The 24942-nt window shown below is 36.2% G+C and overlaps 3 protein-coding genes across 4 annotated transcripts; 2 read left to right on the top strand and 1 right to left on the bottom strand.

The window, feature by feature from the left end:
- Window positions 1-308: 308 nt before the first annotated feature.
- LOC112509960 (protein SMG9-like) lies at window positions 309-4731 on the top strand. The gene is made up of 8 exons (XM_025115193.1): window positions 309-680; window positions 764-872; window positions 1085-1200; window positions 1923-2042; window positions 2223-2312; window positions 2868-3019; window positions 3219-3480; window positions 4388-4731. Exons 1-8 carry the CDS (start codon window positions 420-422, stop codon window positions 4538-4540), a joined length of 1263 nt encoding a protein of 420 aa, XP_024970961.1. The 5' UTR covers window positions 309-419; the 3' UTR covers window positions 4541-4731.
- A 1254-nt stretch (window positions 4732-5985) lies between these two features.
- On the bottom strand, window positions 5986-8123 carry LOC112509861. Its single transcript, XM_025115055.1, has 4 exons — window positions 7910-8123; window positions 7729-7795; window positions 6406-6501; window positions 5986-6310 (listed from the first exon to the last, which is right to left on the bottom strand). The coding sequence occupies exons 1-4, from the start codon at window positions 8069-8071 to the stop codon at window positions 6240-6242; spliced, it is 396 nt and encodes a 131-aa protein (XP_024970823.1). The 5' UTR covers window positions 8072-8123; the 3' UTR covers window positions 5986-6239.
- A 2740-nt stretch (window positions 8124-10863) lies between these two features.
- On the top strand, window positions 10864-24830 carry LOC112508795 (protein EXPORTIN 1A). 2 transcript variants are annotated; one of them, XM_025113555.1, is made up of 32 exons: window positions 10864-11319; window positions 12486-12602; window positions 14139-14231; window positions 14327-14398; window positions 14485-14592; window positions 14673-14755; window positions 15741-15879; window positions 15989-16057; window positions 16154-16231; window positions 16353-16415; window positions 16506-16550; window positions 17260-17367; window positions 18302-18400; window positions 18594-18797; window positions 19173-19232; window positions 19774-19884; window positions 20140-20237; window positions 20418-20526; window positions 20805-20870; window positions 20978-21076; window positions 21183-21263; window positions 21475-21564; window positions 21667-21752; window positions 21891-21971; window positions 22041-22223; window positions 22643-22709; window positions 22844-22954; window positions 23115-23222; window positions 23299-23436; window positions 23511-23648; window positions 23723-23827; window positions 24286-24830. In XM_025113555.1, exons 1-32 carry the CDS (start codon window positions 11221-11223, stop codon window positions 24406-24408), a joined length of 3231 nt encoding a protein of 1076 aa, XP_024969323.1. In that variant the 5' UTR covers window positions 10864-11220; the 3' UTR covers window positions 24409-24830. The 2 variants fall into 2 exon arrangements, with proteins under 2 accessions (XP_024969323.1, XP_024969324.1); XM_025113556.1 differs by lacking the exons at window positions 10864-11319; window positions 12486-12602; window positions 14139-14231; window positions 14327-14398 and having other exon boundaries at window positions 14515-14592; window positions 14662-14755.
- The last annotated feature ends 112 nt before the right edge of the window (window positions 24831-24942 follow it).

Here is a 24942-nt window from a genome sequence, read left to right as displayed (position 1 = left end):
GGGCGAAGTCTCCTTATTCTTCGTCTATGTATGCATTTTGTATGTGTGTGTGTGTGTTATTTTCTAAAAACATGACAACGAAACAAGGGCATGTTGGTCTTTTTATTACTGAGTTAACTGGATTAATGAATTTATTTAACGACTGTTAATAAGAGAGATCTTAGTCATATAAAAACACGATAACCATATCCATGATTTTTCAAGTTTAGAAGCTCTAAGTCATAATTTTCTACATACCTCAGGACCAAATCCGCAATTCACTTTAAAAATTATAAAGATTTGCAATACATTTAAAACTTAAAAGCATATTTTGAAATATAAAAACTAGAGGGGCTTAAAACCAATTAAACCAAAGTTTGCTTCAGATGACATACGCTTGAATAGCCTTTCTTCTGAACAGCAGCTAGGAGTCGCCGGCAATGGCAGGCATCGGTGGTGGAGGAACCGGTTCTTCAAATTCGAACTCTTCATCAGCTGTTTCCTCTCATCAAGCTCCCAAAATCCTCTTAGCTAAGCCCGCCCTCGTCACCGCCGCCAAGTACAACCGCGGACCTGGTGGCGGTGGAGGCGGCGGTGGCCCCGATGACGGTTCCTCGTCACTTCGAACTCGTATTCCCTCCGTCGGATTTCTCAATCTGTTATCTGATTCCTGGGATTTCCACACCGATCGCTTTCTTCCCGTAAGTCGCTGGCCCTTCGCTAACCGCCACTTACCCGTCGATTTGTTTCATTTTCTTTGGTTTTTGAATTCTTATGGTTGCAGTTTTTGACGGATAATACTGATTTTACGGTGATCGGAGTGATTGGTCCGGCTGGGGTTGGCAAGTCTACTATCATGAACGAGATTTATGGCTTTGATGGAACTTCCCCTGGTAAACTCTAACATCATAATGGCTCATAAGCAAATTGATGAAGTTAATTGCTTTTGGGAACTTCAATATGGTTTTTCCAAGAAAGACTTCTGAAATTTTATCTCATATTCTTGATTTGAGAAACAGAAATGGTGGTTCTGGTTCCATTCTTATTGCTTGATGTGTTCATTCTATAGTAATAGTGATTCATCTGCTTTTATTGGTGGTGGTAGGGATGCTGCCTCCATTTCCGATAGAAGCGGTGGAAACCAAGGTGATGGCGAAGCATTGTACGGTTGGAATTGAGCCAAGAATTACTTCCGAAAGGATCATACTTCTTGATACGCAGGTTTCGGCTTTTAAGCTTCTCTTTACTTAGTTTGGCTTTTGTTAAATTGTGTTCTACACTTGGGGGCTGTTTGGTTTTGGCTTTTGTTAAATTGTGTTCTACACTTGGGGGCTGTTTGGTTGGTTTTTCATCAAATCATGTATGGATAAAGTTGCATGTATGAATAAAGATGTCTATGTGGATTAATCTGTCTTGGGAAGGTTTTTTCTTTGGTGGGTTTTTAGTAGATGGAATGAGCATGTTTTTTAATTGGGAGGGATGGGTTTGAAAAAATGTGGCTTTCTTTATAAAGCTCTCCCCAGAAGCTTACTGATTAAGTCAGTTTCTATGTCATTAAGCCACTACCAAACAGTTATGTATAGCTGACCGAATAAGCTGCGAGTCCCATTAAGCTCATTAAGTTGCTAACAGACAAGCCCTTAAGTATTTTCTGTGACCACGACTGATTAACTTCTGCCAACTATCTTAGATCAGAGGTTTATTATCTTTAAACTATAGGCAGATGGGACTTTTGTTTCCCAATTAGCCTGATTTTGATCGTATTAAGTTTCTAAATGCTAAGTGACGATTAGAGGTCATTTGCCTTGTTTCAGGATTATTATGTGTGTGATCTATCAAAATTATTTCTTTGCTTATTTCATAATCTAAGTCTCTGTTGACGGGCTTTGATCTTCCATTTCAAACCGTATCTTCTTTCTCTAACTCGTTTTAATCACATGCAGCCTGTATACAGTCCATCCGTTTTAGCTGAGATGATTAGACCTGATGGTTCATCCACAATATCAGTTTTGGGTGGTGAGTCGTTACCTGCTGAGTTGGCTCATGAACTGATGAGTATACAGGTGTGCCCCTGGATTGTTGCTTTATACAGCTATGAGCATGATCTCCATTTTCTTTAACAAGATTTTGTTGCCATTGATTATGGTTATTTTTCTATGAGATGGTATCTTTAAACCATACAGCTCTTGTTTGTCTCTAATTGACTCTTATCTTGTAACACATCCTGCAAGGAACCCTTCTAGCTTGGTGTTCTCTTGACCTCCATTTGTCACATTATTCTGGTGGTATCCGAAGGAGTTCATGATAACAACATGTGGCATTTGATGGCAACAGTATGACTTCTCTTCTGTTAATATTTTTATGTTTTGTCTGCAAAGCAACTAGCTTATACTCACATGAATGTGTATCCATCCATCTATCCATCTATTTATCTATATATATATATATATATATATATATATAGAGAGAGAGAGAGAGAGAGAGGGATCTTCAGGGTAAACCAGAAAAAAAAAATGAAAAATCGAGGAACACCCTGTTAATTGTTCATCTGTACGATTTACACATGTACACACAAGTAATTGAAACCGTTTCTCGGTTTTTACGCACGTGTGCATGTTATGCAAATGTGAATACCGGACAAATTACTTGTATGCACATGTACATACGTACGAATGAATGGTTTCTCGGTTTTTCATTTTTTTGCGGTTTTCCCATGAACCTGACCCTATATATATATATACACACACACACACACTTGAATCTCATGGAACTGTCTTCAATTGTCAAAACTTGCTCAATGTTTGTCCATAAACCTTACTTCCGTTTGTAATAGGGTATGTAAGCTCTATGATGTATTAATGTCGTATGGCCTCCTTTGTCATTGACAGGTGGACTTGTTAAAACATAGCATACCCGATCCATCCTCCTTGTCCCTTTCACATCCACAAAGCTCTAATTTAGGTTCTGATAAAGAGATCAAAGATAAAATTCAGGAGGTTGCAGAAGAATACATGGCTTCTCCTGTTTTTGTACACACAAAGTGAGTTATCTTTTTTTTTTTTATGTTTTATTCTGTATATGTGCAAAATGTGTGTGTGTGTGTGTGTGTGTAAAGAGAGAGGGAGGTTCAGAATTTTGTCGGTTTTTCATTTGTAAAGTTCCACCTTTTTTTGGTCAGATCTGGATGTGAAATGGTCAAATGTATGACAAATAATGATATGCTATCATATTGTTTGCAGGCTTCATGAACAAGATATTGCTCCCCATTATTTTCTACAACTAAAGAAAGCACTTGGTGAGTATTTTAGCTCTACTTCATTCAGCAAACAGAAACATCTGAATGGGACTAAAGAGAATATTGTGCCTCCCAAAAGGAGTCTGGATGATGATTCTGATCCTACATCACTGAAGTTATTTTTCATCCCATCTAAAAGTGACACGGACTCTCCGGGGACCCAGTATGAGAGCTACCATTCTTTCTTGTGGAAGCTACGCGATCAGGTCTCTATCTCTATACTTCGGGGGCGGGGGCGTCCATTTTGATGTAGTATTGGTCAGGGTGCGTTTGGTATGCAGGACAGGATGGCATATGACAAGAACAAAAACTTGTCCCACGTTTGGCACAACAATTAGGGGATATTTGGTTGGTTTTCCATTAAGTCACGTATCGATAAAGTTGTCTGTATGGATTAATCTGTTCGTATAGATTGGGAAGGTTTCATCTTGGAGGGTTTTTTCATTGATTGAAGGAGCGTGTTTTTTAATTCTAAGGGGTAGGTTTGGAAATTTTTGTCTTTTTGCATAAAGCTCCTCCCTAGAATCTTACTGCATAAGCCACTTTCTACATCAATAACCCACTACTAAACAGTCATGTATAGTTAACCGTATAAGTTGTGAGTCTCATTAAACTCGTTAAGCTGCTAACAAACACAGGACAGGAGTGAGTGATACAAAAGTATAGTTTTTTTTCCCACCAAAATAGGTGGAATAAAAATCAGGAAGATGAGACAAGATAGGTAAATTACTAAACTACCCCTGTGAAGTTAAAACCTTCCACTTTTCTTTCGCTTGGCTGTCTCAGGGGCTCTTTGGTTGGGAAGGTTTTTGTTTGAGATGGCTTTTTCAGAGATAGAATGAGCGTGTTTTTTAACTGGGAGGGACAGGTTTGGAAAAAACTTGGGTTTCTGTATGAAGCTTACTGAATAAGCCACTTCCTATATCATTAAGCCGCTACCAAACAATCATCTATAGCTGACCAATAAGATGCGAGTCCTATTGAGTTCATTAAGCTGCTAACAGCAGGTCCTGCTAGTCTGCATACAAGTGCACCCATGACCATGTATCTTTACAATATTTCAAGAGTGCAACCATGTTTGACCGTTTCTATGGACTTTGTTTCTGGTTTCAGGTTTTATCGATGAGTGGTCCATCATTTTCGAGAACTGTGTCTGAGAGAGACTGGCTGAAAAACTCCAGCAAGATATGGGAACTGGTGAAGAATTCATCGACCATTTCCGATTACTGCAGGACGCTACAGAACTCGGGCTTATTCAGGAGATAGATATAATCTGGTTCTTAACTGTAACAGACCACAGAGAGCAATGATGCAATACTAGTTTAGTTCTTGTTTTAGCAAAGTCATTCAAGGGAATTGGTTTATTGTGGTTGTTACTTACCATTGAAGTTTGAATGTTTTTGAAGATCTATGAATCAAAATATTATTAGAGGGTGTTTGGTTCGAGGAATGGTAGTGTAAAGAATTCGATTGGTATGTTGTTAATTTCGACAAGTGTTTGTAATATGTCTAATGAATTGGAATCTAGCTGTTTGATTATATGACGTAGTTTATGAATTGGAAAGAATAATAAAAGATGACGAAAATACCCTTTTTTTGAAAAAAAAATCTTTAATTATAAATAATAATAAAATTAACATTTATATTTTAAGAAAATATATAAATTACCATTTATTTAGACCAAGAGTGGATTACAGATGGATGGATGGATATATATATATATATATATATATATATATATATATATATATATATATATATGGTTTAGGTGAAAAGGATCATCCTAATAATTATTCATTTGTACTATATGAACATATGTAAACAAGCAGGGACGGACCTATTTGGTGGTATAGATGGCACGTGTCACCGTATTATTTCTCCGTTGAAGGATAAAAAAAATTAGGTTCGTGAAAGGTGCAACCATATTAATTTATTGTGTGCCACCGTATGTATTTTGAAACTACAATAAAAACAAGTTTTATTTGGTAGAGTTGGTTTGCAAGACTTTTATTCCATCCCAGACCCAAATTCGAATTCTGTTACTGTCATTTTTTTATCAAATGGTGTTACCATTTGAAAAAAAATATGTATATTTGTTTCTTATAGTTAAACGGTGTTATCATTTGAAAAAATTTCCCTATATTTTTTTCTTATAATCAAATGGTGTCACCGTTTGAAGAAAAAAAATTGGGTTCGTCCCTACATACAAGTAATTTGTCTAGCATGAACATCAACATGCACACATATATACAAACCAGAAAACATTTTCCTTTACTTGTGTATCCATAACGTACAGATAAATTGTTATTAGAGTGTTTCTTAGCTTTTATTTTTTTTGAGGGGTGAGAACTTTGAAAAGGAAATTGTTATTAGGGTATTTCTTAGTTTTCTAAATGTCCTCTGAAATTTTAAGTAGTAAAAGTATTCTTTAATACCGACTAATGCTAATCCGTCCTCTATCAAATGGTTCATATTTTAAGGGCTAGATGAGATTTGTTAGCAAACACTATTTATCTTTTATACTTTCATAAGAAGACTATTTACCATTTATATTTTTACACTAGTTTGACCGATTCAGATTTCAGACGTAAAACAAAACATTCTTACTTATCCAAATTTCAGACTTCAACACCAACTCTTATCAATGAAAAATGAAATTAGACTTCAGATTTCAACACCTCTTTAAATAAATAAATAAAAAACTCCACCTAAATGTCAACTTATGTGCTCTGTTTTCTATTATACAAAACATGTTTTCCAAAGACCAACATAAATCTCACACAATGGATCTCATTAACTAACTAGTAAAACAGTACTTCTAACTTCAGTAGTTTCAACATTCTTACATATTCAATTGGGAAAAAAAATAACTTTGCGTAGCCAACATTCTACAAACATCTAATGGCTGCATTAACCAGTTTTGAAAGTAACAGCGAGATATCGAATAGTAGCCTCTTCTAATCAATCACTCCACCATCACATCTGATGAAGAAGCCTCCTTGACCGGCTTATCTGATTTTCTTTTGTTCTTCTTACCTACAAAGTCATACACGATTAATATTGAACATTGAAAGAACTGCTACAAACATGAAGAGGTTTGATTAGCGGAAATGATCTTCAGAGATGACTACCTTTCTTGTTTGATCGCTTTGGTCTAATTTTCAGAGACTTTTTCATGCTGAATTGTACTGGAGATTTATTGGCATCTTGAGATGATGTCCCTGATCCTGTAAATATGTATGTGCAATGGTAAGAGATATGATGGTACATGTATACTGCCTAGATATAGAGCCAAGGAAATGGATGGCAAAAACGACAATCTCAGCCACCACAATGTGATGAGTTGAAAAGAACAACAACGTAAATGTACAACATCCAATCATGGAAAGAAATTACCAACCCGAACCAGTAAATCCCACTTGAAAGTAGGACGGGGGTTGAGATGTATGCAGATCTGACCTCTACCCCAAAGAGTTAGGCGACTGTTTTGGTGAAGACGAGTGTGAGAAAACAGAATCGCATGCTCTTGACAGGGGTGCTTCAGCACATCCCAGGGCCTGTGTAGTTAGCAACTCAAGAGATCCAATTCTACCATAGTTCACAAATACACTAGATACCCTCCAGCCAAGTTCGGATAATCATGGAAGTGGTCCGACTATCAATAAGCATAGTGGTTCTCAATGATAGTGTATCATGAAAAGGAACTAAATAAAGCCCGCATATCCCATCTGAATGTAGGGTATGGGGTAGAAACCGTAGAATGTATACAGACCTCACCCTTGTTTCAATTATAGTGCATCATGTATTGGTCAATTTACTAGATTGCTAGAAGGCACCATTAAATCCTGACAATTAGGCACAAGATCTTTACACAAACCTATAACAGAAGGTGTTACAGGATGCTCAAACACGCTTAACTAAGGGAGTAAGAGCGTCATCCATTCACAAAAATTTGCCCAGCAGACTTTCTCAAACTATGTTTACAAGAGAATTGAACAAGAAGTTCACTCATCAAGAAAGGTGACTCTATGTCCTGTACGCAAACCAGATTAGATGGGACTGGATGGATGAGATGGAGGTTGTTTTGGTCCACCTGCTTTGGTGGGACTAAAAGATAGCATTTTTATCCCACTCAGGTCTTGTCGTATCCGAGTCGAATGTGGCATCAAACATGGGGCAACAAAGTTTTTGTTATGTTATGTCATGTCATCTATACCAAACAAACCCTAAGCATAGTTTAAACCCCCTTAAACCTAACAAAAGTTGCTCCACTGTCAAGGCTTGTCCATACCAATTTGGGCATTACAACATGAAGAAGCCTATCAGAAAATTTATACCATCTGTTCTCCCTTGATTTCTACAGCTAAAAGGTTCCTAATGGATGTATCCATTCAGGTCACTGCAGCAACGTTTCAGATATCAATACATAAAACAAATATATCAAAAGTATATACCATCTGCAACAGCCATCTCGATATCTTCCATGGTAATAAGCCCCTTTTCCACTGCCTCCTTCTGGTCCTGTACAATGTTTAGTAGATTGTTCAGAAAACCGCATCAAATAGCACGTAACCAACATTCTTGTTTGAACACTATAAGAAACCGTACAACAAGTAAAACAGGAATATGCCATACCCGGCGCCATTTTTTGAGAAGCTTGCGCTTACGTTTACCGGAAATAGTGGTGTTTTGGGGCTTATGCTTCAGCTTTCCGGTAAAAGCATCGCCGTGTACTGCTCTCTTGCGCTCTGCGATGGCGGCTCTCCTCCGCTTCTGTACCACGTTAAAGACAGCCATTCCAATATATCTCTTTGTCGCCTCCCTTCCAAACTCCGGCGATTAGGGTTTCAAATGTTGAAGAAGGCTTCGAGTTCGTTATTTGTCGAGGACAATGTTACAGTGATACCCCTCAGGTATCAGTAAATATCATATTTAGCCCCTTGTCTTTTTTACTTCAAACTTTTGTTTCTTTAAGCGAAAAGAAATTTAACGTTTTAGTCCATCCGTTGATTGAATCCCGTTTGCATTCACCGTCTCCCGATTCCATCGTTCGATGTTATCTTATGGTTCACTCAGTACCTAACTACCCGGCATGGGTGCAGATTCAGACGACAATTAAACACGCCTTTGGAGTAAAAAGTTAATCTGATTTGAAAAAATAAATCACGGGATCAGATCGCTATTGTTGCTTCTAACATAAAGGCATAGAGACGTGGTGAAACCCTTTATAAAGCATTCCATAAACACGAATTCTGTAACAGTCATCGCTATGGTTGTTATTTGGTCGATTGTTACTCAGCTTTTGTATATTCAATTCGGTTATTTGGGAAAACCGATCAGGGTGTTGTTTGGTTCGCGTAATAGAATTTAGTGAAATTATAATCCATCAAATGAATTTGAATTTGAAAAGAATTCAATTCAGTTTCATTGTACGTTTGGTTAACAGTAATTGGGATTGAATCTACTCATAGGTGAGTGACATAATAATAAATGACAAAACTCCGTACTATTGTTAAATTTTTCATACCTTTTTGATTAAATATTAAATTATAAATATAATATAATAACAATATTAATAGATGGGAGTGGTGGTGATTGTAGCGTAGAAGTGGCCAAAAATGATCCCGGATCGGACCAGGCCGAGCCTAAATCGGTCCCGGTCCCATCGAAAATACTAAGGTCTGGGTAAGGATACTTGTAACCGGTCCTGGGCCAGGCCCAAACTGTCCTATATTAAAAAAACATTTTTTTATATTTTTTATATATTTCTTTTGATAAAAAAATTAAAATACTTTAATGTCATTCAAGTGCACTTTAAAGTATCTAATTAGAACAATCAAATACACTTAAAAATACATTTTATTTTAGTTTTGTAATTGTCTTTCAGTCAAATACACTTAAAAAATACGTTTTATTATAGTTTTATAATTTGTTTTGAATCAAATACACTTACAAAATATATGTTTTATTTGTAATTTTGTAATTTGATTTTCAATCAAATACATTTAGAAAACTAGAAATGCATTTAAAATATATTTCAAATACAACCCCCTAAACCTTCATAGATTTTCTATTTTACCCTTTAATATCTTAAACTTTCACCTTAAACCATTGTTTTTAACAATTATTTCATTTTGGTCCATTTTCGTATTTTTGTGCCACACGGCACGTCGGAAATGTTAAGGGGCATTTGGTTGGATGTTTTTGAAGGTGAGGATGAAAATTATAATATCAAGGTGTATGTCGATGGTTTGTTCGTCATCAAACATAAGAGTTGGGTTCACATGAGACCAACTTATTTTCGTGAGATCCGTTACACCATTTTTTTACATTTGAAACTTTACATCAAAACGTTGTGAAGGTTTTACTGTGAATTTCAAGCGTAAAAAAATGGTATAATGGGTCTCACGAAACATACTGGTGTGATCCCAAGTCTCAATCATAATACAAAACAATATAAAATAATGCAGTTAAGATACCCATTCCCGTTTGCATTCCTAAACATATCTATTACCCTTTTCTTAAGACGAACGAAATGCCTCGTAAAAGTTCAAATTGTTAGATGTAAAGCCATACAAGAATGTCAAATTTGTTACAAACCAATCAACCAACATGGATATAATGTACCGGTTAAACTAACACATACTTGATTCGACTTCGTATTGTTATACCGAGTTTGCCAAAATGGTTGATACATAATATTAGACGAATCGAAATCTTCTTCCAGGTCACCAGTTTGTTGAATCAAAAGACCTACGTGCTCTGAACTTGTATCGTCATATAGGGTTTAGTTCACATAAGTGGTCCCTCGTGTTTGGGAACATGATACTTAACCCCTTGAGTTACTAGCTATACTTTGACCCCTATATTTCATTGTTATCAAGTGACCTCCTATACACATTACTTTTAAAACGACTCACCTTACAAACTAGTTTTTTTTCAACCCAAAAGCAAACTCACAGCCTGACAAATACGGGGTTACACAAACGTGGTCATAACCTTACACATTTAAGGAAGTAATTTTGCTTAGTTTGCATTGCACTGCTTCAAGTTTTACGTTAGAATTAGACAAAAAAGATGGACGAACTCGTGACCCCACTCATGAAATTGTTTCTAAACACACGTGAAATACTATCGAACGTTAAATTTGCAAAGATACACCAAAATCACATGTTCCATGCAGTAAAATCAGATAAAATAAAAAACAACAATGACACGTCTACGACACCCTTTACAAATCCATCTTCAATTTATTAAAAAAAACCGACGTTCATTTGTTTACGAAATGCCCTAATATGTGGTCGATATAAATCAAGCCTTCATAATATAAACCTACGGTCGATCACGTGATTCTTGAAACGAGAAAGCATCTACGTTTAGTTTGCTTTATTACGGACGATTTAAACAAGTATAAAAACAAAACTTAGAAGATGAAAATTTTATTTTGGTTCCAAGAATCATATAAGAGAAAAAGGAAAAATGGTAAAAGTTGTTGGATTGCTAGGTTGAAAATCCCCAATTTTGGGGGGTTTCTAGAGAGAGAGAGAGACCTTTGGAGTGTATTTAATGGGAAAAAGAGCCATGGATGGTAGTCGTCGACCTTTCTTTACTTCATATTCAAAACCCTCAATAGTGTTTTTTAGGCCTGAATTGGCACACCCCAGGTCTTCGAAGCAGTATAAAAGAGAGGGAACCATAGCAATTTCAAAGTCTCCCTCTCTCTTTCCCTCTCTCTCTCTTCGATCTTTCTCGTATACCCTTTCTTGTGCTTCAATTTGAAGCTGTCTTTGTTTGTTCTTTTTCCGTTTACAATCTGGGTATCCGGTGTTCGTCCTTTTGTCCCCTTTAGGGTTTCGGCCGTACACTTGCGAAGGGGTTTTAAAGAAACCCGACTCCACGGTTTTCAACTAGGGTTTTACTTTACAATCTTTCTTGATCCCTCTGCGATGGCGGCGGAGAAGCTTAGGGACTTAAGTCAGCCGATTGATGTTGGTTTACTTGATGCTACCGTTGCTGCCTTTTATGGCACTGGATCTAAAGAGGAGGTTTGCCTACATTCATTATCCCCCTTTTTTCGTTTCGCCTTAACCATACGTATATCTATAACAATTATTCACTGGAAAATAGATTTTAGCTTCTTTTCTGGCTGTATCCGTGTTTTAATTGGATGTACTTTGATCAGTATACCACTCAATTGCAAGGCCGAAAGGGTCACCTTAAGATTTTTGCCTCATTTGTTGTGCATGGAAAGTAGTTGCCTTTTTCTGGTTATGCTTGTTGAACAGATCGTGGGAAGTGGGTATTCTGTCAATAGGCATTGATGATGGGCTTCTGATGGCCATGTTGTTTGAGTAAATGTCTGAAGTTCTGATTTCAATATATTCTTACCTGTAATGGGAAATAAAGTATTGGTTTATAAAACAGAATGCAGGGAAATTGAGTTGGTAGTGCATCACAAGTTTTCTCTGTGGTTGGGAATTGTTGGATAGACTGGGGTAGTCAGTGGTGATGTTGCTGGTTTTGAGGAATTTGCATACATTATTTATCTCATATGTTGTTGTGCTGCAAAATGTCAAGTTGATGAAACTGATTTATAACAGATAAAACGACTTACTCATGCTAATATGAAGTTAAACGAGAAGATAATGTGATTTTTGTATATATTGTGCTTCAGAGAGCAAAAAGGATAACAAATACGTGCTATATGAGAGTTGAACTCATTTATAGAACAGCGGCTACAAGTCTTTCTGGTATATTATTAGGCATTTTAATCCTGTACTTAAAGCTTTTTACCAATTTCACCTAAGAATAGTCTATTTTTTGACAAAGCAAAGAAAAATCTCAAAATGTTAGAGGTTGTAAAATTGTAATCAAGTCACACTTTTCTTTACTTTCTGAGGACTGGAAAACGTACATTGTAGCAGTTGAATTAGCTTACTTATCATTTGGAAGGAAAAAACAGACTGGTGTTTTCTTGTATCATGGATGCTACTACTAGGCATGTGGAAAGTTTGTTTAATCTTGCTTATTAACCATTTGGAAATATACTGCTACTTGAATATATTCCTGTTGGGTGATTTAAGTGGTGGGATGTGCTTTAGAATATGGGTTTGTTTTTTCATCTTTGCGATGTCTCATTCTGCTACTTATCTTGCTGATTTATTTGTATTTCCTTAGTAAAGTTTCTTATGCATACATGGTAACAATGCAGAGGACTGCCGCTGATCATATACTGCGAGAATTGCAAAATAATCCAGACATGTGGCTTCAAGTGGTTCACATTCTATCAAACACACAGAATTTGAATACCAAGTTCTTTGCTTTACAGGTTATTATTTCCATCTTCTGTCATGCACTACTTGTGAACATTGCTTTTTTATTCAACCATAAGAACATGGTTTCATATGCTTAATGCAGAAGTGACTTGATATGACTTTAACGGTCTTAGGATTGTCATTAGTATAGGTTTGGCCGTAGTTAACTATATATTCGTCTGATTTGCTACTGAGATGTATATATCAAGCTTCTATGCTTTTAAAGCATTGTCCTATCATCCATTGCAATGCATTTAAAATTTAATGAAGTGTTGAATTTTTGGCTGCCAATCAGTGGATTTGTTTCTATTATGGTATAGTTCTAATAGCAATTAAGAAACAATTTTCTCAAGCCTTCTTGTATATGTATGCATGTTTGTATGTATTTTACAGGTATGATATGGGCATCTCATGCCTATTTTGTAATATGGTGAAGGATCGTGTGAGAAGAAGAGTTAAGGTGAGAAGCGTAAGAAGGGATCTCCACCCTTGTTCACTTTTAATCTCATGCCCAGCCATGAATTGCGCTTTAGAAGGGAATTGATCCGGTGCATCTCGGTGTATCTCACTAGTGTTGAACTTCATTTAGGATTGATCCAAGGGTGGAGATCCCTTCTTACCCTTCTCACCATAACTTCCCTTCTCACCGGAACCCAACCCTTTATACTCAAAATTCTGTTGGGATAGATAACATTCCCTTGAAATCTGATGTGTATTTGTATATCTTAAAACGAGTTTGCTGGCAGAATTCATGCATTCACATATTGAATGAATTCAGTACTAGTCCAGCTGGGGAGATATTTTCTTGTTGTTAGTGTACACTCTTAAAAGTAGACTTTTCATGAAGAGTAGAATAATAGGAACCTTGCTACTTTATATCCAATATCCCCAATGTGTTGCTGCAACAATTTTTACAACCTTTTCATCTATTTTGGGTTATTTGAACAACTTTTTCCCATGAAAGAGGATTTTCGAATGATAAGAATTAGACACAAATTGAGTTTGCATGCCTTATGTGCCAACCATTCATGTGATCTGAAATGAAACTAATAGTTAGAAAAGAAAAATTTAGGTTTCCCTTGAATTAATCTCTTTGTATGATGTTGTAAGGAAGATAGGGTGTGGTTTCTCTTAAATCAAAACAAATTTTGATTGGTTAAATCTGGTGAAAACCAATTCCAGTATGTCAATCTTATCTATATGTTGGTAACAAGGACTTTGTTTGGAACTTTTATGCTTAAAGACGTATCTGTTTCTGTGTTTTAGCGCATATTTGTTGGCTATATGTATAATCTTATCTAGCATGGGGTGAGAAGTACCAATTGTTTTCAATCCACGGATGGAGCTTATATGCTGTAGCATCTCTTTAAATGATAAACCGAGTTTAACAAAAGCTTAATTTTCCTTTAGTCTATATATTCCGGGTGCAGATTTTTTCCTCGTAGTACCAACCGGATTTGTACGAAAATGGTTTTAAGTTGTCTTGACGTTCTTTGACCATGCTAGTTGCCTGTGATGGTAGACATAAGTTGATATTATTCTTTTTACAGGTTCTTGAAGGTGTTATCAAGTACAGGTGGAATGTTTTGCCTGTTGAACAGCGAGATGGAATGAAAAACTACATATCGGATGTTATTGTGAAGGTGTGGGTGCTTTAGTTTCTAGTTTTGGTAATGCGGTATCTTTCTTTGTAGCTATCAGATTAAATTTGAATTTAAGATTTTCGCATGTTGTTTAGCTTTCAAGCAACGAGGGTTCTTTCCGCCAAGAAAGGTTGTATGTCAATAAACTTAACATTATACTAGTTCAGGTGAGCTGTTGTTTTGCTTTTCTTATCATGTTTACTAAATTTCATTATAAGGAACTTGGATGATTGACTTGTAAATGGATATGTAGATTTTGAAACATGAATGGCCAGCGAAGTGGCGCAGCTTTATTCCTGACCTGGTTACAGCAGCAAAAACTAGTGAAACAATCTGTGAGAACTGCATGGCTATACTGAAAGTATGTGTGATAGATCTCCTTTTATTTATATTTCTACCTGTTCTGGTATATGTGGCTAAGTATAGGTAGTTATTTTTCAGCTTCTAAGTGAGGAGGTGTTTGATTTCTCAAGGGGTGAAATGACCCAACAGAAGATAAAAGAGCTCAAACAATCTTTGAACAGGTAATTTTGACTTTTAAAGTCCTGAACTATGTATTTGAACCCACCCACTGAGGCTGCCATGTAAGTTTGTGATGTATTTGGCGATAGTTTTAGCTCAGTTTGCTAGTATATGAGAAAATATGAATATTTGCTTGGTGATTGAACATATCAAAGTCTGACCCACATTTGGTCATTATTTTCTGTGTCATTCTGGAGTCTTATTGTGCTTCGTGAAAAAGCGTCCTCAAACGCTGAAGATTTTATAGGCTATGCTGATTAGTTGCTACTTTCTCCCAAACTGTCAACTTTATGCTCCAATGACACATTTGATTAATCTATTTTTTGGTTTTTGGAGGGTTAAATGTGGGTTTTCTTAATTGATGATGGCACCAGGGCAAATATGGGGCATGGACTGGCTCTTTCGTATCCATCTTGCACCCTTATTTGCCGTGCCTCCAGTTGTCTCCTAACCGAATTCCGACAAGGTGACAACCTCACCCCTTATCCTTTCCAACCCCTGCTTGTTTTAATTTAAATGGACATCTAACACCTTCTTTAATATTTAACATACAACTTATAGAAAGTGTAAATATAAAAAGAAAAACAGCAAGAGGGATCAACAATTACGAGATACCTGTATTTATCCCGGATCCAAGTAGGGTCTAGAAAATTGCTCCAATATTTGTCCCACACCTGTTTTTTCACATCCCATAGTTGCACATGCAGGGTGGTTGTGGGTCTACATAAATGCCCATTACCATTGCTATTTCTAATCCCATGGGGAGGTGGTAAACTTACTTGAAGTCTTCCCTTTTGGTTGCTTAGAGTCTTGCCTTTTGCTAAACATTATGTTGCTCTGTAGTTTTTCTGTTGCCTACTACTTGTTATGCCAAATTTTTTTGGAAGAAATTCATTAGGTGTTATCTTATCTTATTACTCAACCGTTGGCCATATCTGTTATTGGACTAAGGTGTTATATTCTTTTTTTTTTGTGTTTCTGAAACAGCGAGTTTCAACTCATTCATGAGTTATGCTTATATGTGCTATCAGCATCTCAAAGAACTGAGCTGATCAGGGCTACTCTGGCCACATTGCATGCTTTCCTTTCGTGGATTCCATTGGGATATATTTTTGAGTCTCCACTGGTGTGTATTTTACTTCCTCGCTATTAACCTCCTCATCTAAACTGTATTTTCGTTACTGCTTTCTGGTGCACTTCTCATGCATTATAGCTGATGCTATTATATGTTACAGCTGGAAACACTCCTGAAATTTTTTCCTGTGCCATCATATCGTAATCTGACCCTTCAGTGCTTGACAGAGGTAATGCTTCTTTTTGGTATTCTGCAAAGTTGTCGATGGGATTTTTGGAGATGGGTGTAACTAAATTTGTTTTTTTTCTTGCATCCCTTGACACAGGTTGCAGCCCTTAACTTTGGGGATTTCTACAATATGCAATATGTTAACATGTATAACATATTCATGGTCCAGTTGCAGGTATGTATTCTCAAGTCTTTTGCAGTTGCACTTGTATCTTTTTTACTAGTTTGTTCTTACTTTTTTTATCTTCGAGATTTTGCGTGGTTGAATTTATTTGTGGTATTTTTGTTTCTTTTAGACTGTTCTTCCAACAAGTGCGAATATACCTGATGCATATGCACATGGCTCTAGTGAAGAACAGGTATACACTTGTTCTTGCAGAAAGTAAATGTTATATCTATTCTTTTATGTTTCTGAGGCAACTAAGTTCATTATTTTTGTTCCTTTTCAGGCGTTTATTCAGAATCTGGCATTGTTTTTCACTTCATTTTACAAGGCAAGTTGTTGTATTATGCTCACTATTCTTGGTTGTCTCTATTACTTTGAAGAATCTTAGCTACATTGTTGCAAAATTTAACAAATCATGATAAAGTTTGTTGGCCTTCCAACTTCCATTTTCTATCCGGCAGGCAGTGGACAGAATTAGATTGAAGCCTCATATGGAAATTGGTTTGGTTTTTAATAAACTCTAGAAGCATATCTATGCAAAAAAGGTTCATACATGAAAAACAACAATCTAGCCTTTGTATATCACAAATCTGATTGTAACTTTAAATCAAGGAAAGGAAATTAACGAAGACCCTCGGTTTTGAGAAGTTACTTGACAAGAAAGTTTAAGATTAGGCAAGCTTAGTTTCTAGTGGACAATCTTCTGGATTGATGCTGGATTTTGGTTAATCTGTCTTCAAAGATGAAACAAGGGTTTTCACCATTTGAAGCTGTTTCTGGTCTTGATCTTATCCCAGGTACTACGGTGTAAAAGGCTTGTTGCATGTAATTGGTTAGCCTTTTAATAGGCACCTAGTTTAGTTTTAGGTTTCAAGTTCACAAATAAAATGCTGTTAGATTATACAAAGCTTGCATGGATATATGATGGTAAGCGTTTTATGCTTGCGTTCCTGGCTTAATGAAGTCTGTCTGTGGGATTGGTTAGCTTTGATAATATTCAATAAGTTTGGCATCTAATATAGTGCTTCCACATGCAGTTTCATATTCGTGTCCTGGAGTCCACACAAGAAAACATCAATTCGCTTTTGATGGGCCTAGAGTATCTCACAAACATTTCTTATGTCGATGACACAGAAGTTTTCAAGGTATGGTTCGCTGTTTTTCAGTTTTCAAATTCAATATATATTCTCCTTCTCATTGTTCCGTCCTTTATGAGTCTGAATTAAGAGTATCTATATGTGGATCTGCATTATGGGAATATTCCATTGTCTAGAGAACTGGAGTTCTTCTGTTCTAAATAGAGTTGATCATTTGCGGGCTTGGGTCGGGTCCAGGCTGGGTCATCTTTCTTGTCCAACGGGCCTAATAAAGCAAACCCAATCTTTTTACAGGCTTGAAAACTTGCCCATACCCGCCCCTACAAACGGGCCGGGCTTGCCCACAGGCTAATGGACCTAAAAGATTATATTTTAAGAAAATGAACTTACATAAAATCACAAGTTATGTAAAATAATTCAAAATACATAACCATTTTTCCAACTTAAATTAGATGTAAATACATAAAAATGTACATAATTTAGACTAAAAATGTTTCGCAAAATATGGGAGTATCAATAAAGGAAATGATTGAATGAGAGATAATAAGGAATTGATGAATTGAGGTAATTATGTTTTTGTTTTTTAGATTTTTAAAGAGTGGTATTATCATTAGTCCTAATTAAGTGGGAATTGATAAGTATCAAGAATTTTCAAGTTTATTGTAAATTTTAATTGTGAAAGTTAATTATTATAAAAATATTAATATGTCTGGTGCCTGGTGGGCCTACCCAAATTTTTCTGTATCATTCGTGTCCGCCCATTACTTTTAACAAGTCAGTCCGGGCCCGCCTGTTTTTTCTAGAATGCTAGTCTAAGCCCGCTTTTATAGCGGTCCGGACAGGATGGGTCTAGCAGGCTGTCCAGCCAGTGAACAACTCTAGTTCTAAATGAAAAAATCTGCTCTTCTTGTTTGAGTGATGGTTGGTTGTTGTAGTAAGATAGAAATGGTTTTTCTCTCATTTTCGTCAATTTGTTTAACAGGTTTGCTTGGACTACTGGAATTCTTTAGTGACGGAACTTTTTGAGGCAAACCACAATCTCGACAACCATGCAGCAGCTGCAAACATGATGGGACTGCAGGTAGGTCTCGTGTTTTACTGTACAAGCATATGCTTACCCATTTGAAACTTCTACTTTGTTTTGTCATGTTCTCTTTTTTATTTTTCATACTATATGAATACGATAAGGACACAACTGGAATCTTATTTTGTTTATCTATGAACTATAATGCAAAGATAAGATTTTTTCCCTTCTCTTTTTGTTTGCAATGCAGATGCCAATGATTCCTGGTATGGTTGATGGTGTTGGTACACAGTTGTTGCAAAGACGGCAACTCTATGCTGGACCAATGTCAAAATTAAGATTGCTTATGATATCTCGCATGGCAAAGCCTGAAGAGGTTCTGATTGTGGAAGATGAAAATGGGAATATCGTTCGTGAAACCTTGAAGGATAATGATGTCCTTGTTCAGTATAAGGTAATCTTTTGCTTATTTAAACTAGAAGAGAGAAGATAAAGATGCACACAAAAAATATGGCAAAGGTCTGCAAGTAATTGTGAAACATGTAAATATTTGCAACTAACTTTGAACCATGTAATCTGTGGATCTCTTCTTATTGGTTATACACATTTTGGAAATGCTCTATTAAACAGTAGATCAATATATATATATTCTGTCTAATGGTTCTAGGTTGCATACAATTACTTTCCTGATACCTTGTTTCTTGTGGATTCAAATTTGTGAGATTAGGCTTTCAATACTACCTATCGTCTAATCCAAAACACAATATAGTTCATAGGTGGACTTCTTTTTTGGTTTATTCTCTATGCTGAATAAAGTAATTTTTTGCAGATTATGAGAGAGACACTTATCTACTTATCACATCTTGATCATGATGATACTGAAAAACAGGTATGGTTTCTTTGGGTATTTGTGGATGGGGTTGTGTATATGTTTTTGTTCTCTTGTTGAAATTAAGGATTTCCATCACTATATTTATCCTTACCATGATGAAATTAACATGAGGTTCTATTGTACATTATTTTTTAGGCCTTTTTTCTTATTTGTTTACTAAGAAGATCACAGTGGCAGCAAGTCTATTTGCAGTTATGATTTGCCAATAACATGTTCTAGGACCAAAATAAAATTTTTTATTCTATTGGAATTTGTCATGTCAACCACTGCCCCCAAAGGAAAGATTTGCCATGAGGGCAACCTGCCAAGAATTTTACTAATACTTAATTATCATGATTGTCTTTAGAATGTTCTGATTAGATGGACAAAATTTTGAATTTTGATAATTACCTTGTTATTTTTCTATTCCATTTTGATCTTATTGTTGTATCTGTCTTATGTGTTTCATGAACTCAATGTTGACATTTACGTATGGTAATTTTCAAATTATTATTTTAGTGACATTTTTCTATTTATTTTAATTCGTGGGTGTCACCAGATGCTAAAGAAACTGAGTAAACAACTCAATGGTGAGGATTGGACTTGGAATAACTTGAACACACTATGCTGGGCGATAGGATCTATTTCCGGGTCCATGATGGAAGACCAGGTATGTATTTCATGAGTGTTCATTAGATGTCAGATAATGTTTTTAATTTGACCTGCCCTTCGTCTTGGAGTTCTTTTGCACGTAAAGAGGAAGAGGATCATGGGTTTTGTTATACTATGCATCATGATGTTGTCTTCAATATGAATTTTGCATGATACTATAAAGTGTTTGCTTATTTTATAATTTCATATCTCATGTGAAGTATTAATATGATATTGCATTTTGCTGTTGTGTTTTTGTAATTCTGTTTGGCAGGAGAACAGGTTTCTTGTTATGGTTATCCGTGATCTACTGAATCTGTGTGAAATTACAAAAGGGAAGGACAACAAAGCTGTTATCGCGAGTAATATAATGTATGGTTGTTATCTTGTCTAAATAGTTTTTTAATGGTACGAGTGTTGATCATAAAACAAATTGAGTTAGAAATTGCATTTACGTTGCAACAACTGTATGCATGCAAAGATTTTACTCTGTGGCAGTTATTGTTTACCATCCATAGTTTGTTTAATCTCTATCTTTTTGCGCACTGCCAGGTATGTTGTGGGACAATATCCGAGATTTTTACGAGCCCATTGGAAGTTTCTGAAGACTGTTGTAAACAAGTTATTTGAGTTCATGCATGAAACACATCCAGGAGTTCAGGTTATATATCATTTTGATACTTCTTTCTATATTTAGATGTGTAGCTTGTCCTATGAAGTGGTTCAATTCCGTCGTTACATCTTATGCATAATCGAGTTTCTTGTTTGTAGGCTTAATTGGTTAAGCTTCTTGTTTGTTTCTTTGCTTGGTAATTGTTCGTAATTGTAATTTATAACCAAAAGCTAAACCATAGTCCATCAGAAAGAATTTTTTCTACTTAATGGTAAACATTGTTTTCCCCAACCAGGGTCTAATGGGTGGTTGATTTCTGCTCTCAGGATATGGCTTGCGATACATTTTTGAAGATTGTACAGAAATGCAAGCGCAAGTTTGTCATAGTGCAAGTAATATATACTCTGACCTCATTCTAATTTCTTTATAGTTTGGTACTATTTTATTCGTGTAGAAATACATGATGGTTATAAATGATGTTATTTCTTCTTTGTTACAGGTTGGAGAGAATGAACCATTTGTCTCGGAACTTCTTACAACTCTTCCAACAACAATTGCAGACCTTGAGCCTCATCAGATACATACGTTTTATGAATCTGTAAGTCCAAGTGTCCCAATATGAAGTTATCAACTCTTCATATTACAAGTCATATTTACTGAATATTAGTGATTACAAACGTTTTGATGTGATGTTCTTTTGGTAGGTTGGTCAGATGATTCAAGCAGAATCTGAGGCATCAAAACGGGATGAGTATTTGCAGAGGCTGATGAGTCTTCCCAATCAGGCATGATTCTTTTCTTTGAGTATATAATATACACACATTAAATACTCGCTCACTCACTGTTGGTGAGGTTTGAACCATTGACCTGGGAGGCGAGGCTCTACCCTTTGGTCAGGCGGGGTTCTTAATGTAGAATGTTCCTTAAATTGTATTTCTGGGAAGGTTCATAGCAGGACCTATGTAGTATGTCTTATGATCAGTTCTGTATATGCAGAAATGGGCCGAGATCATAGGCCATGCACGTGGCAATGTGGACTTTTTGAAGGATCAAGATGTTATTAGGACCGTGCTTAATATATTGCAGGTTCGTGTTTATACTAAATATATTGTTTCACTACAATTGCAATATTGGTTTTGGCGTAGTGTCGGCTTTTATTTCTATTTATGCATTTTTTGTTATTTGCAGACAAATACAAGTGCTGCCACTGCGCTTGGGACTTATTTCTTACCACAAATAACCCTGATCTTTTTGGACATGCTGAATGTTTATAAGTATGTTGCTCAACTTAATTATATATTCTGTAATTCCGTCCGTAATGTTGAGGAATATGCTTTGATATGTTTGTGTGTTTCTTATTGTTTGTCGAAAAATATAACACTTGCTTCTGTGAAATTAAATGCATTGAACAGAATGTACAGTGAACTTATATCATCTGGCATTGCTGAAGGGGGGCCCTATGCTTCTAGGAGTTCTTATGTGAAGCTTCTGAGGTAATATATATCTTGTGAGCTCTTAACATGTTAAGATGAATTGTGTTAATTATGTGTTTGTCTTTACAGGTCTGTGAAGAAGGAAACCCTTAAGCTCATTGAGACTTTCCTTGATAAGGCTGAAGATCAACCCCAAATCGGAAAGCAATTTGTGCCCCCTATGATGGATCCTGTGCTTGGTGACTATGCTCGGAACTTGCCTGATGCTAGAGAATCGGAAGTTTTGTCTCTATTCGCCACAATCATAAACAAGTATGTTCTCTGGTGGCAACATTCATAACTTGCCTAATCGCCGAGCTATTGGGAATCATTGGCAAATGTGTCTTTTTAACAGACTGATTTAGGGGCTGTTTGGTTGGTTTTCTATTAAGTCATATATAGATAAAGTTGTCTGTGTGGATTAATTTGTTTGTATGAATTGAAAAGGTTTTTGTTTGGGAGGACTTTTTCATAGATTGAAGGAGCGTATTTTTTAATTGGGAGGGGCATGTTAGGAAAAAACTTGGCTTTCTGCACAAAGCTTCTTCCTAAAAGCTTACTGAATAAGTCACTTTTTATATCATTAAGCCACTACCAAACAGTCATGTATAGCTGAACGAATAAGCTGTGAGTCCCATTAAGCTGCTAACAAATAGTCCCTTACTTTCTTTAACTTTGCATATTGAATGTAGGTACAAAATTGCAATGATAGATGATGTTCCCCGTATATTTGAAGCTATTTTTCAGTGCACCCTGGAGGTTAGGATTTTTTGGGTTCTTTTACTTTGGTTTACATGCAAAGATGTGAAAGAGGCAGCTTAACATGATTCTATGTCCTACTTGGTACATTTTTCCTTTTAACTCATTTTGACATGCTAGTATTTGGAGCACAGATGATAACCAAGAATTTTGAAGATTACCCTGAACACCGACTCAAGTTTTTTTCATTACTTCGGGCCATTGCTACACATTGCTTTCAAGCATTAATCTTGTTGTCACCTGAGGTTTGTCTTCATGTTTATTCTCTCAATCATTATACCTGATTTATCCTTCAAACTTTTTAACAAAATTATGGATGTTGCATGTTTTCATCCCTTTTTATGTGGGCATATCTTATTATCTCATGGACTTGTAGTAATATTAGTTTTTCTTCTCATACATCAGCAATTAAAGCTTGTAATGGATTCTGTCATGTGGGCTTTTCGACACACTGAGAGGAACATTGCTGAGACCGGTCTTAATCTTTTGTTGGAGATGCTTAAGAACTTTCAGGTGTGATTCTTGAGACCCTTGGTCTGTGTTAGTTCTGTTTATGAATTTTTTTAATGTGATGTTATTTGTTTTGCAGAACTCTGAGTTCTGTAACCAATACTTTCGGTCTTACTTTGTGCTGATTGTGCAAGAAATATTTGCTGTCTTGACCGACACATTCCATAAACCGGGATTTAAGTTGCATGTGTTGGTGCTACAACACTTATTCTGCTTGGTATATTATCTACTTGGTCTTGTATCTCTTGTTTTTCTTGTTCAAGTATATAACCATTATGGTGACAATTTCAGGTGGAATCTGGTTCGTTGACTGAGCCTTTATGGGATGCATCCACTGTTCCATATCCGTATCCTAACAACGGGATGTTTGTTAGAGAGTATACGATTAAACTTCTGGGCGCCTCTTTTCCCAACATTCCAGCATCTGAGGTAAGTGATGATACTAAATCCAGTGTTTACAATTTTCTTTTTTGCAATCTTAATACTCATTGCCATCCTTTCAGGTTGCAAAATTTGTGAATGGACTCTTCGAGTCAAGAGCCGACCTCTCTACGTTCAAAAATCACATACGGGACTTCCTTGTACAGTCTAAAGAATTTTCAGCACAAGTAAGTTCCTGAAGGCAATGTTGTTTACACATATATAGAGAGTCTCCCCCCCACCAAATGAAAAACAGAGGAACACCCTAATAACCATTTATCTATATGGTATGCACACCTGCATACAAGTAATTTGTCCGGTATGCACATGTGTATACACGTGCATAGAAACCAGGAAACATCTTCAATTACTTGTATGCACATGTGCATGTCATACAAATGAATGGTTATTAATGTGTTTCTTAGTTTTTTTGGCGGTTTCTCCTATGTCTTTTCATATCATTGCTCATCTTGGTATATGCCATTAGATCTAGTGCTAAATTGGTGTTATTACTCAAATAATGAACCTTATTTGTTTTCTTAAAACAAAATCATGTGGATATTTGGTAACTTACTTGCAAGAAAAAGGATACGAGCTATAGCATATTCGAGTGGTGACGTGATGATTTTATTACGTTATTTTGCAGGACAACAAGGATCTATACGCAGAAGAAGCAGCTGCTCAGAGAGAGAGGGAGAGACAACGAATGCTAAGCATTCCTGGACTTATTGCACCAAACGAGATTCAAGATGAGATGGCGGACTCATAGAAAGCATGGTGAATGAAGGATGTAGCTATTTTTCGTTGGTTTTGTTTTTTCAATGTGGCGGGGGCAGTGCGATTCTGCTACCCTACATTTGTGGAGAGATCCTTAGAATCCATTCTCCCTCAAAAAACATTTGGTTTTCAAGATTTAGCTCAAAGTTTTCTTTAATTCTGAGCTGAGTGGTGTTTGGGCATTCTGATGGTATTGGTGATGGGTGGTGGTGGTGGTGGTGTAGAGCAGTGGTAGCAGTAGATGGTGGTGGTGGTATTAATGTAGGAGGGAATATAGGGATTGGTGATAGACATTGTAGTTGTTGATGATGAAAACATGGTTGTGGCTTGTGTTTTCAAATACTTGTAATGTATGGGAATCATTTTTAAAACAATTGGTGAATGGATCAATAGCTAGTATTATCAATTACTATTGGTGGGGTTCAATGTCTCAGATTAATTCCAATAAATTAGAAATCACAATTAATAAACACTTGATTGTTTTGTACCTTTGAAATTGAATCCAAGGTAGATGAGATATTCTACA

Source organism: Cynara cardunculus (assembly GCF_001531365.2).
Source record: "Cynara cardunculus var. scolymus isolate 2C chromosome LG 3, CcrdV1, whole genome shotgun sequence".
Taxonomy (NCBI): Eukaryota; Viridiplantae; Streptophyta; class Magnoliopsida; order Asterales; family Asteraceae; genus Cynara; species Cynara cardunculus.
The sequence above is the reverse complement of the archived record's forward strand: the minus strand, read 5'-3'. Positions and strand labels throughout refer to the sequence as shown.

Coding starts and splice junctions, on each gene's coding strand:
- LOC112509960 (XM_025115193.1), top strand. CDS start 420: ATGGCAGGCATCGGTGGTGGAGGAACCGGTTCTTCAAATTCGAACTCT. Junction 2,313..2,867: donor TGTGGCATTTGATGGCAACA/GTATGACTTCTC, acceptor TGTCATTGACAG/GTGGACTTGTTAAAACATAG. Junction 3,481..4,387: donor TGTGGAAGCTACGCGATCAG/GTCTCTATCTCT, acceptor TTCTGGTTTCAG/GTTTTATCGATGAGTGGTCC.
- LOC112509861 (XM_025115055.1), bottom strand. CDS start 8,071: ATGGCTGTCTTTAACGTGGTACAGAAGCGGAGGAGAGCCGCCATCGCA. Junction 7,796..7,909: donor TTCTCAAAAAATGGCGCCGG/GTATGGCATATT, acceptor AACATTGTACAG/GACCAGAAGGAGGCAGTGGA. Junction 6,502..7,728: donor CGAGATGGCTGTTGCAGATG/GTATATACTTTT, acceptor ACATATTTACAG/GATCAGGGACATCATCTCAA.
- LOC112508795 (XM_025113555.1), top strand. CDS start 11,221: ATGGCGGCGGAGAAGCTTAGGGACTTAAGTCAGCCGATTGATGTTGGT. Junction 21,264..21,474: donor TGATGAGTCTTCCCAATCAG/GCATGATTCTTT, acceptor CTGTATATGCAG/AAATGGGCCGAGATCATAGG. Junction 22,710..22,843: donor TTTTTCAGTGCACCCTGGAG/GTTAGGATTTTT, acceptor TTTGGAGCACAG/ATGATAACCAAGAATTTTGA.